General features: G+C 51.6%; 2 protein-coding genes across 2 annotated transcripts in view; both read left to right on the top strand.

Annotated features, from left to right (window-relative positions):
- The first annotated feature begins 1394 nt into the window (after positions 1-1394).
- On the top strand, positions 1395-2945 carry LOC100907905 (uncharacterized RNA-binding protein C25G10.01). The gene is made up of 3 exons (XM_003747852.2): positions 1395-1658; positions 1894-2090; positions 2349-2945. Exons 1-3 carry the CDS (start codon positions 1575-1577, stop codon positions 2554-2556), a joined length of 489 nt encoding a protein of 162 aa, XP_003747900.1. The 5' UTR covers positions 1395-1574; the 3' UTR covers positions 2557-2945.
- A 265-nt stretch (positions 2946-3210) lies between these two features.
- LOC108863652 (receptor-type guanylate cyclase Gyc76C-like) overlaps positions 3211-16384 on the top strand; it is a 33885-nt gene continuing 20711 nt past the window's right edge. The window contains exons 1-3 of the mRNA XM_029112728.1: positions 3211-3301; positions 3759-3864; positions 3968-5665. Of these exons, the coding sequence (XP_028968561.1) occupies positions 3211-3301; positions 3759-3864; positions 3968-5665 (1895 nt within the window). The remainder of the gene's footprint in view (positions 3302-3758; positions 3865-3967; positions 5666-16384) is intronic.

The following is a 16384-nucleotide window of genomic DNA, read 5'->3' as shown; positions in this document are numbered from 1 at the left end:
TACGCTCATTCATCGAGAAGAATAAAGATCAGTTCTCATTTCCGAATTTCTCGATGGTGCGGAATTTATTAAATGAGAAAAAGAAACTTTTCCGGGCCGAACCTCTTTACATCCTGTACTTTCCATGTGATGTTTTTTTCTTCGCCTCCGAGGACTTAGCAAAGTTCTAACACCAGTCTCATGTCACCCAGGGGACATGTGTTTTAGAGCTGAGAAGTGACCCGTATAGACAAGCACAGGTAATTCTTTTCTCTCACGATTCTGTCGTGGCACAACGCGTCCAGGGACTCGAGATCGAGGGCCATTATGAAATCGCCATCCTCGGTCGGTGGGTCGGTGCTGCTCAGCAAGATATCTCTGGTTTCTTGGCCTACGCCAACCGCAAGATTAAACGCGAAAGGCCATGCAACAACTGTGGAGCTTGTGCTTGGACGATGTTCTTTGAAAAACACTCGGAGCTTGTGATTCGTTCCGTGCCGTCGACTAATCTCAGCGTAGAGACGGAACTCGTGAGACAAGAGCGTGAATTTCTCCGAAAGGCCTAGAGAAACCAGTCTCTCGCCCTTCTGAGCACGCCGAATTTTCTCGGAGACGTCGTAGAAATATACGAAATGAGCAGAATCATGGAAGCGACGCAGTTGAAAGAAGAGATTCAACTCGTTCTCACAATGTGCGATCAGCGAGGATTTCATCTCTTCGAACGACACCTTATGATCCTTGTGATTTCGGTCCAGCACTTCCAGAGACCCGATGGAATTCGAGAAATTCTGCACCTGGCTGAGCTCAAGCTGTTCACTCTCTGAGGATCGTTTGTGAACTTGCCCAATGAATTCGGGGAGCACTCCGGAATTCATTTTCCACCGTTCGGACATTGCCTCCACAAGACTTTCGCTCTGCATTTCAGTCGCGTTTCTCGGGTGCCTAGACGTTATGGGGCCGTAAAGCTCTTGCTTTCGGCTGACTGCACGCGGGATTGAGACAGAGGCCCCTTCAACGGAGCGTGGACTAGTTACCGATACGATTTGGAGGATTCACGGCCAACGCATCGAGTCACTATTGTGGATCTGCGAGTGATCAATCGTAGAGGCAAGCAGATCTCGCAGACGACAGCGATTCTTGCGTATTCACATGAGCTCTCGGCTGGATCCTGCCCTGGATACTTTGAAGTCGGGGAGGTTCCTGGCTGAACCGCCCCGATTCGTGAATCCTTTTAGCGTGGAGAGATCCGCTGACGGGTTCCGAGACTCAAACACGATTGAATTCGACGTACTGGCTCTGGGACAACGTTCCTTCGGTAGCTGTACAACAACTCCCGGGGGAGCGACCCGATCGACACAGTCGCCCGCGGATGCAGCAAACAAGATCATCGACTGAAACGAGCCATCACTGTGTTTACACTGCCGGCGGTGTAGCGGCAAGGGCCAACTCGCGGAGCCGAGTTGCCTGTTTTCAAGTTCTGTTGTGTTAGAAATGAGGGGAGCATGATTCCCAAAAGATAGATCACCGAAAAGTCACTCCTCGTACTGGCATCACCTGCTCGAGACGCTGTCCGGTCAAGTGATATTCATTCGGTCATGGGCGACGAGGACAGAACGTTGTGGGTCGGGAACCTCTCGGAGAATGTTGATGAGGATCTCCTTTATGAGCTCTTCCTTCAGGTAGTGTACTGAATTTTCCGGATGCTACTGGAGATCCATGAATACTTGGAGAGCGACAAGCGTCAGAGAACCCATCGCCGGACCGAAATCGGTGCACACTGCGAAATGTGATAGCCAAGTGGCAATACCGTTGGGTCTCGAAACGGTTTCCGCGATAGCTTGGATCGGTGAACTTCCAGCCTCGTTGAAGGTTGCTTGATCCATCCCCTTGATATCCAAAGCGCTCTCATTACAGGCCGGCCCCCTCCAAACTGTCACTGTTAAGAAGCCCGCCAACGGCCAAAACCCATTCGGTTTCGTGACCTATCAGCACGAAGAATCCGTGGCTTATGCGATCGTATTATTCGAGGGTACTACGCTTTTCGGTAGAGTCCTCAACATGAGAGAAAGGTCCGCAAACCCCGACGGCAAATATAAACGTCTCATGGCCGAGTGAGTAAGCGCGATATTGTTTCCGATTGTGATGCTCTCGCGAGAGACCGGATCGCCATCATCGCCCCGCGCTATTCGTGAACTGCTTGACGCTCATATCTCGGCTTTCGCGATCTTTGGAGCGATGTCGGAGAACCCTCCGAAAGAGACTAAGCGAAATAGCCAGAGGCCGTCATGCTTTCCCTCATGCTGAAAAGCTGAAATCCGAATAATTGAATCTTCCTTTGAAATTAATTATCGAATCTTCCTGTCTTTCAGTTACTTGCGTGATCGAGAACGTTCCCACCGGGAAGACCGTAGGGTCTCACATCCTCCGAGAGACTTCGATAGACCTCGCTACCACGACTCACCGAGACCGGACAACTTCAGCCGGCAGCCCTACGACTTCGATGCGCGTCAGGATCGCGATTATCGAGGCCAAGATCGTTACGACGATCGGAAACGCCATAAACGCTTCAGGAACTAGTAGTTAAGGAAGAATTGAGACGACAATCGATCCGGTCAGATAAGCTTCGCCATCGAAGGAGGCAATTGTATGCTCGAGGTAGTCCTTGTTTTCTTTGATGATTTCTTTAATGCCTATCTGACTCTTAGAAACTGCATCGATTGCGTGACCATCGATTCTCCTCGGGTTTTTAGCTCATGCAGCATGCATATTCTCCCAAACTAGCAGCAATGAGTCAAGGAGGAGATGCGGCGTTTCAAAGGGAGCTGAACTCCCTGTCAGCGTCTGTTTGTATATACGCATTTTTGCGCATAAATCTCGATATTTTGTACCGAGACTCGGCCAAAGTGTATAATCGTATTCATTAAGTACATATGCTCGTCAACATGGAATAAATCTTTAATGATGAAAGATCGAGCTTCATGAGCTTAGTGAGAGAGGACGCCGCCGATCCAAGGAGACGACGTCATCTTTCTCCGAAGTCAAGAATCGGAATATTCATACTTCGAGTCCCCAATAGTTCTTCATCAACGAGCCTACCCAGGACTTCTTTGTTCTGCCCGCACTTCTAATCGGGACATGCTGGTCGGGCGAGCCATTGTTCTCTCGCCGAATTGGGGTGGGTGAGGTATCCTTGCTCCGAACCTTTGTTCCTTGCATGGACATACGACGAGCATGAAAGCCGCGGAATACCACGAAATCGATCAGAAGGAAGCTTCTCTGTTCCCGACGATCGAATGGGACATCCTCTCAATCAAAGTCACCGGTATCGGGGAAGAGGGGGGGCGGAGGTGATTCTCTAGCGATATAATATTCATATCATCATTGACGGTCTTGAGCCCGCCGCGCAGGAGCATCTCCTGAGCTTGTCCGCTCCGTATCGAACCGAAAACTAGGGCTCGCATTCGATGGCGGACTCTCAGCAGCGAGCTGTAATCAAGGCCGCAATTGTTATCCCGCCGTCAAAGGCGACGGATCGACGTGCTTTCTCGTGTCAATATCCGAGGATATCCGTTTCGACCCATACGCTGCTCAAAATTCAGTTGACTGAAAACTGCTTGCGGGGTATCGACTGTGCGATCATTTGCCCGTTATGTTATCCGCGTTCAGCGAAGGAAGCTGGATTGCTTTCCGATGGACAAATCGTGCGCGGGATCCGCTTCGAGAAACTTGTCACAGCCTCCAATCAGATCTGCTGTGAAGTGATGTTCATTGCCTTGCAGATGCGTGTGACAAGAGACTCAATCTCCTTCGGATGCACTCACTCGTTCGTGCTGTGGCCAGTCCTTTTCGTGGGATGTGCAATCTCGGCAACGAAGATGCGAAGCGGTCACTGGCACGGCTCACATTTTTATCCGGATTTGAGGAGTCTCATGAATAGACAGTGTGGCGACTCGCGTTATATCAATCTGATTCTCTATACCAATTCAAGCATCAGAAACTTGACGAAACGGGACTGCGCAAGCGCGGTGCTCACCCTCCAACATGCGAGCCGTGAAGGCCTGCACTTCGTGAACAGGAAGAGCTTCGACTCCGACGACTCTTTCACCCCTCTCTACAACGTAGTTGGGTATAATGTACCGCCACAACTCGTAATAGACGCGCTCGACGAATACTCCTTCCTGCAGAGACACGTGGATTTCGGCTGTTTTGTTTCCGTCGATCGAGCGGAGCGTTTGAATGAAGCGCTGGTGACGAGCATTGATGTCATTTGCTGCCAAGCTCTCTTCATCTATGACATGATGTCACTCGACAGCGACGTCATACAACAATCACTGATCGAAAGTTTGGTGGTAAAAGCCTCCGGCTACAAGTTCGGAGTTTTTATCTTGAGTCGATCGGCGAAGCGCGTCTGCTCGATGTGTGGAGTAGCTCGGTCCGTTATCGCTGGCTATGACTTCACTTTCGACGCTCCCGAAAGGCTCGAAATATCGTTCGTAAACTGCACTCCGCATTTCATCGTGGGCTTGGAGAACTCGACGGGCGTGACCAGGTACTTCCCACTGCATGGAACCGAAACCTGGCTACTCAACGACTCGGCTACGTATTTGAACTTCTCGTACCGACTCACTGAAAACCGGGAAAAAGTTTGGGGGAGCCTTTCAGGGAAAGGCCGCAATCGATCGTGGAACGGAATGGTGGGCGATGTTTTCGCACGGACCGTGGACCTCGCCGTTACTGAAATCAGCAATACTTATGCCAGAAGCCAGGCTATACAGTACACTAGGATGTTCGTGTGGGAGAAATCTCTGTTCGTGAGCAAGAAAGGTTCGCAGATCCCGTCTGCCTCGGCATTGTGGTGGCCCCTGGATCGACTCTCCTGGTTTCTGACTCTTGCCTCGCTCATATTCTACTCATTGGCTGCAGCAGCCCTGGTTCGCTTCTACGACAAAACTTCGATACCTCAGCTCAGTCGGGACAACATCGTCCTGCCCAAGTTTCGCAAATTACCTCCAGCAGACTTCTTCATGCTGGTGTCGACTCTCGCAAGACAGTCGCACCTCGGTTACCGTGAATACGAGACTCTAAGCTATAAGGTGTTCATGACGTGGTGGTGGATTTTCGTACTGATCATGACGAATGTTTACTCGAGCCTGATTCTATCGTTCATGTCCGTCCCCGTGTTCCAGCCGGGCGTCGACACGTTCGACGAGCTCCTGCGTGAGATGAAAGCAGGCAGGATGACGGCTGGCGCCCAGAAAACAAGTTTCGGAAGTGCTATTCTTCAGACCTACGACAAGCCTGTGGCCGAATACATCGAGGCCAACTTCTTCGGTCCGGAATGGTTCCCGGAGGAGCGAGCGAAGGGGGTTTCCATGGCCGCTGACGACAGCATCAACTACGCTTTTGTGGACATGCAGAATTTCGTGACAGCAATCATACGTGCCAACAATTGGCAGCATAAGCTGCAGCTGAGTAAGAGTTATTTCAGCGTGACCGGCAGTAGCTGGGTTCTTCAAAAGCGTTGCTTCATGTTGTCCCACTTCAACGATTTCATACGCAGAGAGATGGAGGGAGGTCTGATCGCCCTGTACTTGGACAGGGCTCTCGCGGCTGGCAGCCAGGGCAAGAAGATCGTGAAAGTTGCTGAAGCCATAGATTTCTCAGACGTATTCAGTCACTACTGCCTGTATGGCGCGGGGATAATTCTATCATGTATGTGTTTCCTTTTAGAGAAAGTGTTCTTCCAGTGGAAGGACAGGAAAAAGTCACACCCATGGGAATCGAGAACCGCATCTAATGCAAGCTGTGGAGCTCGGTGAACTGCAAACGAGTTACGAAGCATTCGGCTCTCTATTGACGAGTGTGCCGAGCCGTACCATTGGGGAGACATCGGTAGTCAGAGAAACAGTCAATGGCTTCATGGTGAAGACTTGGACGCTTGTAAAGTGCTGCAGAAATGCGTCGGGGATGGGAGCCGTTGGCTCATTCACGATGCCGCGACACGCGGATGTAATCCCGAAGTAGAGCCGATCCATTGACAGCGCATCCCGGCTTCCTGTTCGCCTGGTCGTCCTGTGTAGGGGAGCCTAGGAGGTGGTATCAGGACAGAGGAGGAGAGAAGAGTCTCAAGAAGGACGGGGAGACTACCACTGGGTTTTTTCCGCGAGAAGTTCCAAAGCCTGTATTCTCACATGAGATTCGGGATATATTGTGCCGGATTCCGGATTTCCCAACGAGCCTGTCACGGTCAGACCGGCGGAGCTCACGATATAGCGATTCATCTCAAGTCAAGCGTTTTCCGCAATGGCTCATCTGAACTCTAATAAAATAGGGAGAAGGGAACAATATGTTTCCTTAGGGCGGGAGTCAGAGTGAAGGATTAGAGGCTTCATTTCCACAAACAGAGAAGGCGGGTAAACTCCAAGCGTCCACCAGGTCTACAAACTTCGCATGAAGTTGGAGCAGACCGATTGGGAAGAGCAAGAGTACCCTGCGAAGTCGAAGAGGCGCTTTCTTGATGCTCAAAGAGCTTCAGATCTCAACTTGTAGCCGAGCTGAGAGTAGGATCGCCTGCTCCGCAGATTGGCGACTCCGACGGAGACTGACATTTTCAGCATCTTCAATCAAAACCACTTAACTTCTTGTCTACTTCTGTGGAGGCTTTCCGCAGGATCCGATGGGCGCAGGCGGAGGGGCTCGAGGTACCTCAACCCGATGCTGAAAGTTTCCGGGTCTACGGAACGAATCGTGGACGAGAGGTCTGAACCTCCTTTCGACAGTCTAACTGCGCCGAGCGCTTCGCTACTGGTTCTGGGTTACTGTACAAAAGAATCGAGGGACGACTCTGCCTCTGAAGTGTCTGGTCGCCAACGATCATGGGGAAGAAGACGCATGGGCTCGTGAGCGAGGCAACAGGTCCAATTCAATCAGGACCAACCTGATTCTGAGAGCAGATGTTGCAAATAGAGCATGATAAACCATCACCGTGGAGCTGCCGAACAGGGTGGTTCTCTTACTTCGTTACCTACATCGTGATTTCAGCAGAGATCCCCCATGCGGGGGTATAATAATGGGTCAGTTAATTGCATCTCTCGTGACCAAAGCAGAAAACGTTGTTTCGTCTCCGGACACGAAAATGGCTCTCAGTTTACCCAGCGAATTGCGACCTGCTATATCTTCCCTCGCAAGAATGAGATTCGGAATATCCAAATTCGCGAGTTCCGACATTCTTCTCTGCACCGTCGCGAACATAAACATATAGGCTGCATTGAGGACAAAAATCTTCCTCTAGGGTCTAGTCTAGAAGCTAGAAGTAAGATCGGATCGCGCGATGAAAATGGGGTCCCATTGATCGATCTAGCTCTAGATGATCAAGAACTTAGAGAGACATACCTCCGTTGGCTCCATTCGATCTCCTGAATCCATTCCATCGACTCGTCAGCATAAGATGAATCTGAAGCATAAGCGTGATGGAATATGACTTATGACACAGGCGACCATATCCTGATATGCCCGGAGCCGGGCACAAGCGGAGGCGTTGCTGCTCGTTCTGAATCGATCGTGGCATCTCGGCCGTGTGGGTTGTCAAGAAAACTAATATCGAAGATCCTCGGTTCGAGCCCGGAGGGTTCCTAGCTTCATCTGATAACACAGAGCGCCTCAATGAAGCTTTGCAATGATCTGCATGCGAAAAGCGGTGATTCGCGCTTCGCGGAGGTCCGCGCATCCGGACGCCACGAGGCGCCTTTCCGACCGAGACTACATGATTGAGAGGAACAGGTCGTGATCGAGGCATTCCTGCCTCAATCTGAAAAATTGCATGTCGATGGGGAATATTGATTCTCCAGTCGAGACTTCAATGCCTCGTCGCATCCTCGGATTGTGCATCGTAGAAAAGTCTCAACTGCGCTGACTACTGACGATGATAAGCCTGGCAGCAAACGTCATGCGCCAAATCATCAGCTTCACTGTGCTAACCCGAGAGAGCGACGTTTCGGCACGTATACAGCGCTACGTACTTCGAGGAGGGCGGCGTGGTTCTGCTGGTCTATATACATGCCAGATGAGAAACCTGGAGAAAATATTTACCCTCGTGACCGAAACTGGAGGCTTGTTAAAGACGTTCTCCGTCTCTTATGCCCCCACGGATAATTCACATCTACATACTGGGCTGGACTCTCGCTCCTATGTATTGCTTAAGGCAATCTTCCAGCTCAGTTTTCCATCTGGCTCTCGCTTCGGTGATCCTCCAAAACCTCACACAGGAGGGAGTAGGCCGAATCTTTAATGGAATGCTCGAAGCGCGAGTAGCCCGCTCGGTGCCGGTTGCAGAGTATTAATACGGAAACATCAGAGATTCGAAAACATGTCTCCTTGGGAAGGTAAGTTCCGTAGGAGTTTGAATCACGACAAGGTCTGACGGTGCAAGCAAGTGGTAGGAAATTAGCGTTCCTTTCGAGCTCGGGAGGAACTTCATCGCGGGACGTTTCTTCAGCCCCTAATAAGGGTCAATCCACCGCGAGACGGACCGTCTACTCTGCTCTACACCCTACCGCGCCGCATGGCAGCTGTGGTTCTGGGGCTCATTTGTCTGCATCGCACCATGATGACACCTACCAGTGATGGGAAGCCATTCCTTAATCTCAACGATCAATGGAGCTCGATACTCCCTCCGGAGCTATCTTTCGGACCGTATCGACGGAAGGTCAACATGTCATAGCAGTCAGCAGAGGATTCCGGTATCGGCCGAGTCTCTCGATCGCTCCTTCCCGTGTATGAGTTTCTCCTACTTGAGGAGCCATCGATCCGCTCATTTCCACTCCCCCACAGGATTTTCTTCAGCTCAAGAGAGGAATTTGTGTACACCGTTCGCCGGGGTGAGCAACAGGCAAAGCTCGAATAATTATCCGCATACGTCCGTTCGAGCCTGATTTCCCTTGATCCCTCTATATTTCGCTCACTTCAGTCAATGGGACTACTCACTTCGATCAAGCCAGATGTCTCTCGCGTGGCGACATTCGGCATTTGTTGTCGCTTCCGTAGAAGCCCAGGCCTCATTGACGCCAAATGGCTCTGTTTGTTCGAATATCCCCAGATCAAGGAGATACGTCACGTCCCGCTCACGCATTTGCTGCGTTTCGAGGGGCGCTCGTCGGCTTGGAGGAGTGGTATTGGAATACTGTCTGTAGCTGTCACTCATCCTGATGCGGTGCTTGCCCGAGTCGCTCGAGGGATACATCTATGATATAATGCGTCGAGCTAATTTCTCATGAGCTTCCTTCTCTATAAAAATTCTTTCATTCATCCCCTCCAGAGACTGCCAAGCGTGTAGGCTTCTCCCAGACGAGAACCCCTGGTCAAATTACTCCCGGCTGACAGCCATCGCATTCTTGGATGTCCGAGAATCAGCGGACTTCTCTGGACGAGATCTCAGATCGACTGCTAGACTTCCCGGCTCGATGATGGAGTTCAACTCAGAAGTAGGATGAGGAAACGTCACTCCGCGGAGTCCGCTCCGACTCACGATGGACTACGCTTTGAATGGCGGATCGGATGAGGAATCATTAGGTGGATGATTCCACACAAGTTTCACGATGTATGATACCAGACATTCAATCATATCCTCAATAGCATCACGACGTCATAGATGAGATATCCTATCTAGTAATAAACAACAATGTGACGTTCTATCAAGATATGTGTACCTATGATTTGTATCACCGATATGATTATCGGTAGTCGTTATTCACGCGGGATTATCGGTCAGAAATCATCAGCGAATGATGGACTTCAGTTGTGTCCGGAACCCGCCTATGCCCGAATTTGGAGCCCTGGCCGACGAATTTCGCCTGAATGCACTTGAGTTCTGTGCGACGCATTCTGGACGTGTCGAAAGATCCTTCCGGTCGCTGTCGGATTGAGAGAATCGCCCCGAAAAAACATCTATCATCGCAGTAGCGTGCAGGCCACCGTATTCCGAAGTTCTCATCGACACACTGCTAAGTTGCCATCGTAGAATAACGCCCAATTTTCGAGAAGCTCGCCAGAGGGCGCTCAAAGCACGTTCACTTGTTGCTCAGGACATCTCCGTCAGAGTATCCTGAGCTGTTGCAAGAAGACCGTGCCTCCTGCTCACCGCGCCAAGTATAAGTTTCGTCTCACGTGAGAGGTTGAGTGGCATTGCTTGTGATTTCCGTGACTGACTCGGGTCCAATTCAACAAAACCAGGCTCCAAAATCTACCAAGTAAGATAATTATCCATGTCCCGGAAAATGGCCCGATACATGGCGGGGACCGGCTTGTTTCCTATAGCAAATCAAACGCAGCAGGAATCCAGTTCTGATAGGGAGGAACTTGAGTAGTCGGAAAAATGAACGAGTAGCGGTGGACGAATTCTCTGCCTGCCGGTCCTGCAAATCAACTCTACTCCGGGCCCAATTCAGAGCTATGCTGCGAATTCGATACTTTCTTGGACCGTACATCGAGATCGGGGGATTATCGAAAGCCCGCTCCGGTTATAAAATCGGCTTCACTGCTTTCGCTAGTCGGCTGTTAGGGACTAGTTCCCTTTCCCGTTCCGACTTTATTCGAGAATCGTACACGCGGAGTCGGTGGAGAAAGCTTCTAACTCGCATCAGGATGCCTTAAATCCTTGGCTCAGGATAAAGCCAGAGTCGAGAGCTCATACATGGGAAGGGACTACAAAGTCGAGCCCTCCTCATCATCACCCTCCTCGAAAAACTCGTAACACGATACGTGTCAAGGAGCTCTTCCCTGATCTGGACTCTGATACCGCCACTGCAGTTTATGGTTTTTTTTGTTTCGCTCCCTCGCTGCCGCAGCGTGCTCCTCTCGCCGTAGCTCCCCCGTCTGCATCGAGAGTGATTTGACCCGGCGCCTGACTGTTTTCAGATCAGTGCTCGAATCGTTCACCGGGAAACCCCTCGACGACTATCTCTCGAATTGAATAGATAGTGATACTCATAGATGCACAACGTATGGAGTGATATAAGGGAGCCTACCAGAAATTGCGTCCTTGGGAAGGCAACTTTCCTCAGCTCTTGTTAAGGTCCCTGTTGGCACTTCGAATAATTTGGAAGCTGCCGCCGATTCGCCATCGAGTTCAGATAAAGGGGTTCTCATGAGCTGTGTATTGACAGACAGGGTTTTTGGTCTTGTGAATTATTCAACTGGCTCGCCAAGAGAATGATGAGTTCGTTCTTCGTTAATATTTACTCTAATCTATCGAAAGATGACCAGATTTGGGAGATGGCTCGGAGATCACCCCGAGAAGCATATAGGAGTGATGCGAGAGGTCGACTTTGGAAGAGACCACGGTCACGAAATCATCGCAGCCGGCTCAATGTCGATGCATCGATCTCACTTAGGGGTTGCTCATCGCTGAGAACCGAACCAGATTCGGCACATTCTTCGGAATTCGAGTTCTGCCGCCTCACTCTGAGAGTTCGACGGCGGACGTCAGACGACCGGCCGTGAATCCCATTCGCTCGTATCGCGACAGATTTCTCGCGACCTTACGGAGCTCGGAGGAATCGTGGGGCGTCGACAGGCTCCCCTACCCAGGGTTCGGAATACAGCGGAGAAGTAAGTTCGCTATTCCGCGGTCTCTATCGACAAGCCAGACGTAATAGACCGGAGCAATCGGCTCCGGTGATGTTGCACATCGGGAGGCGCGCGTCGAGTTGTCGAATACCCCGATCGGGCGTATTCGTCCACTGTCTGAAGTTCTGATTCAGAACTTCTGAATCCCAGAGCCACTTGGCTCGACCACCGCACGAGGGACACCCGGAAGCACTGAAAGGAGGAACCAGCGAGAGTCCTCAAGAAAAGGAGGAAGTTGACGGGCAGTGTGTGAAGCAAGCGTGGGTACCGCAGCAGGATAATTTCTCCCAGAGACTAAGAGGGATAATCACATGGAATATACCACCCTGTGGTCGGTTCGTTGGTCTCGATGCTCGGCATGAACTAGAGAACACAAGGATTTTGGGAATTGAGAGCTTGTCTTGTACGCCGCCGTGGGAATCAGCCCTCAAACGCGGACATTTCCAATCGACTTGAAGTTTAATTCCTGAGCCATATTCTGAATGGTTCCCATGGCCGGTTTCACGGTCCGCGGAGAATGTCCTCGAGGGTTCCGAAAAGAACGCGGTTACAAGCTACTCGGAAGTCATCCAAATGCTCTAGACAATTTCCCAATAGAAGCTCTCCAAAGTCACTTGACGAAAACTCCGGAACTTCCAAGCGGCTCCATCTGCGGACGTCTCGGGGTAGGATACCAGCGAATTCCGATGCGTCCACTGTCTCCGAGTTTCGCGGTTAATCGGCTCCTTGTCGACGGGAATCTTCCGCGATTTCTGCGACAAGCTAGCGTTTTGCATCTGTCGACCTTTGAGCCCGTACCTAGATGTCAGCTGATTCCGAACTGGTTCTGATCTGCCCGCAAAATCTCGAGAGGGATCCTGCGGCAGCGAGGCAAGAGCTCAGTGTGAGAGGGGTTTCGACGGCGGAACATTCCTGTGATTGGGATAAGCGATCGAACACTCGGCGATCGAGTAAACAATATTCTGAAACTGCCCCGATGGAGTGGTTGCCGTCGAATAAACATTGGAAATCTACTCATTCATGATTCGTAACGGCATTGAGGGCATTGACCGATTCCGGCTGTTGCTGATAGTGTTGTTGTTGTTCTTAATGTTTTTGCGGTACTCGCTGTTGTCATCGTCGCACGATCCTTCGCTCTGATCGAGGCTGACGACATTCAGTCCGATGCTGCCGCTGGCAATGACTACGATGTCCCCTCCTCACCATGGCGCGTGGTATCGGCAACGCGGGCGCGCATGATGATGCCTCTCCCACGGAAGGCTGACTGACGGACGGACTGACGGACTTGCTGGCTGGTGGACTGCATGACTGCTTGAGTGCTGCCTGTTCGGCGAGCTCGGTCCGCGTGTGCTCGCTCGTTCGCTGCTTACTTGGATGGTTGGTTTCCTACTTGCCCTTTCTTGACCAGCCGACGCGACGTGATGTTTCTGCATCACGGTACTCGGCGCCAGCAGCCGCGGCAAGGGTGGAAACTTCAGAGTACTCGCAACGGATGTTGTTGCCTCTGCCGCCGACGATCTCTCCGACGGACGGACCGACCGTCTCTGCTTCGTTCGTCGCTTCGACCGTGTGGCCGTCAGCCGGTCGCTCGGTAGGTCGGTCACTCCGTCAGTCTGACGGCCCATTTGCCGTTCGTGGCGCTAGCTTCGCTTGCTAAGCAAAACAACGCATGTGTTCTACGACGACGACTTGTGCGAGCGACCGGCTGTGAGCTATCTTTGCTTGCCTGCCTGCCTGCCTGCCTGCCGTCTTACTGTTTTCACACTCACTGCTTAAGCGGCTGCGTGCCTGTCTGACGGACTACCTGTTTGCCTGCTCGCCTCCGTCCGTCCGTCCGTCATTAGAGCGTCTTTATGTTTCTCCATCTTTCTGTCGCTCCGTCTTCCATCTCCGGATCGGCTGTCCATTCGACGAGTCGACGATCTTCCCGCCGATCGGAGATCTGGACTATCGCCTTATCAGTTGTCGGTCCGTCTTTCCGCACATAGCTCTGAAACTTCTCGTAAAAAGTCCGATCGTCTCTAGGTCAATGTTCCTGTCTGTCGAGTAGAACGGCAAGGCTCTGAGCCCGCGCGGGCTCGGCCTCGCTCGGACGAGACCTCGCGAAAGAGACTCGAAATCACTTACGCGCTCTCTGGCGGCGCTGTCTGGTCGACCGGATCTGCACGGAGAAGTCACCGGCCGGTCAGCTGATCACCTCTCTACCCACATGTTGATGCGACACTCGGCCGGTCGTTCTGTCGGTCGGTCAGTCAGTGAAATCTTCGGCGATTCGGTCGATCCGAGGCATGCATAGTGGATGCTGAGCCTCACTAACGAACGGACTCGCCTGCCCTCTGCCTGACTGACTTACAAATTGTCCGCCTCGCAAGCTGGTCATACAGCCGACGACTGCTTGGCGGACTGCCGAGCGCCTATATTGCTGGCCGTAGTAGTGGCGGTGGCGATGGTGGTGGTGGTGGTGCTGCTGCTGCGGCTGCTACTGCAACTCATACTCGTCTGGTTGTTTTCTCCAGGCACTATCGCGGATACCTTGTGGCTAAGCAGTGAAGTGAGGCCGCTGTTTCTCTACGTGAGTGGGTGCGTGAATACTGCGTTAGATATAAGCGGCACGAGGAGCTGCGATGCTGCTCCTGCCCAATCGGATTTTATCTGAACTGTAACGAACACTATCTACTCATCGGAACAGCTCCTCGAATTCGAGTCGGAACGGCATCAGCGGCGGCCGTTATTGCTGCATTAGCAGCAGTGGAGAAACGAGCCGGCGAGTTGTGTTGGTGGGAGTGTTGATGATTCTGGATGCGCGCACCTCCAGTGAAAGAATACGGCGAAGTGCAATTCAATGTCCCTGTAGCTTTGGTGCTGCCAAATTCGAATGTCCACACGGAGCATTTGGATTTTCACCAGGTACGTGAGTACACTCTCGAGTTGTCATTCGGCTCGACCATCGTTCCGGGTTCGGGTCGATAACTTTGAGAAGATGAGATGCGCGATCCGCGATCGCCGTCCCATCTCCCCTGGAGCTCTAATTGGGATGCGTTCGGAATCGAGAAGAATCGGCTTGCATATTCCGACTAAGCTGTCTCTGTCTTGTTCAAGGATGATGAGACGAAGCTATCAGACCGAGCGATCAAGCCGCAACCAATTATAAGATTCGACAAGAGCTCAGGCCGGAATTCGCAGGGGGAAACGTTCATCCGTGTTCTGGCTGATGGTGTTTCCAGCTCAATGTTTGGTATTTTCGAAGCTCATCGAGTATAAAACGCCGAGTGAGTTAGCGCGCGTGGTGAACGATTCGAAATTCCGTTGGGAAGCTCTCGTATTTTGCGACTGATTCCAGAAATAGAAATCGCTATTAGAGCCAATTACTGAAGTCACCGAGTCGAGGGCGAAAATCAGTTGAGACGCCTGTTTCGAGAGTCAGAGGAACAAAAAAATAGCGGCCTCTTTGAAAACGGGCTTGTGACGGCCAACAGCAGCAATGTCCCCAGACAACAACGATCATCTCACTTACAGACTGCCACCACAAACGCACTCCAACACGACGTTGTCGGCCGTTGCGGCGGCAGCGTCGTCGTTGTGCCGGAGATACGGGGGCGATGAGACGCTAGATATCATAGTTGCTTGCCGCATGCTTGCCTACCCGACTCGATTGCTCACTTACCTGAGAGCCCACCGAACCGCTTAGTGGAAGATGAATTCCAATGGATCCAGTCGACCATTAGACGAATCGCGCTCCAACTCTGTGAGCCCTTGAAGAACTCGCGGGCGGTTGAGACCTCCTGCCCAGACCGAGGAGTGCACTCTCGAATCTCTCTCGCCGCGAATCATTAGCGCCCCATCATTCGAGGGTGATCTGATTCGGAAAACCGAGATAATTGCGATGCGGGATGATTTGCATGACAATTAGCTCTGTTTCACACTTCTTACCGGCTTGGCGGTCGATCGCGTGGGGCTCCCTGGTCGCAGCGGTCCGAGAACGAACGGAGGTTGTTTTTTGGAGATTGTCTATTCTATTCAGAGAGAGAATGGCCGTATTTTTCGAGACCGCCCGTCACACTCCTCTTCAAACTGATCAACGGTGAATGCGTACAATCAAGGCCTCATTCCGTGCAGTGCTCGATTGAAGTTCGGAATTCCAGTCGGGGCCGCAGAGGCGGTAGAATAAAAACATTGCGAGTAGAAACAAGCAGTCTTGATTGCGGCGGGTTTTTCTGCACCGATCGAGTTTGACGTGATTTCGTGCAGGCCGCTCGAGAACTCGCTGCCAGTGTATCGCTCAGTATACTCTGTCCTTCCGCTCTCGGAATAAAGTAAAACTATAATATGGCGCTCTGACGAAGAGACGAAGTTTCCAAAGATATGCTTTGTCGGATTCCGCCCTCTTGCTCTACCCGTCGGGGAGCGTTGAGCCAGGGTTTGCTGCGATCCTGTGGATTCATGGCTGACTCGGGACCGCGGAATCGAATTTAGAATCAGGCCCAAATTAATGCTTGTTTTCCTGCCTTCCGAATGTCGTTCCGGAGACGACGGTTTCAGAACTTCGGAAACGAGAAACCGTTTGTCGCCGAGACGAGGGAATTGAATCAAAGCAAGACGTCGAACCCCACGGGAGACGTCAAATTCGAATTAAGCTGTTGCTCCGAACTTCCTTCGACTCTTAAACACTATGGAGAAGCAAACTAAGGGAATGCAGGAGAAAAGATCGCTTCTGTTAGCTCCATGAGGCGTCGCTATACTCGCTCCTCCGGTTCTGAACAGATGGTAGTCGTTATCGAACACT

This window comes from Galendromus occidentalis, unplaced genomic scaffold, assembly GCF_000255335.2.
Source record: "Galendromus occidentalis unplaced genomic scaffold, Mocc_1.1 scf7180000077525, whole genome shotgun sequence".
Lineage (NCBI taxonomy): Eukaryota > Metazoa > Arthropoda > Arachnida > Mesostigmata > Phytoseiidae > Galendromus > Galendromus occidentalis.
This window is presented reverse-complemented; position numbering and strand designations above follow the sequence as displayed.

Bases quoted from the DNA above. Each gene is read 5' to 3' on its own strand.
- LOC100907905 (XM_003747852.2), top strand. From the start codon at position 1,575: ATGGGCGACGAGGACAGAACGTTGTGGGTCGGGAACCTCTCGGAGAAT. The intron at 1,659-1,893 runs GTAGTGTACTGA...CTCTCATTACAG, and splicing joins TTTATGAGCTCTTCCTTCAG to GCCGGCCCCCTCCAAACTGT. The intron at 2,091-2,348 runs GTGAGTAAGCGC...CCTGTCTTTCAG, and splicing joins TATAAACGTCTCATGGCCGA to TTACTTGCGTGATCGAGAAC.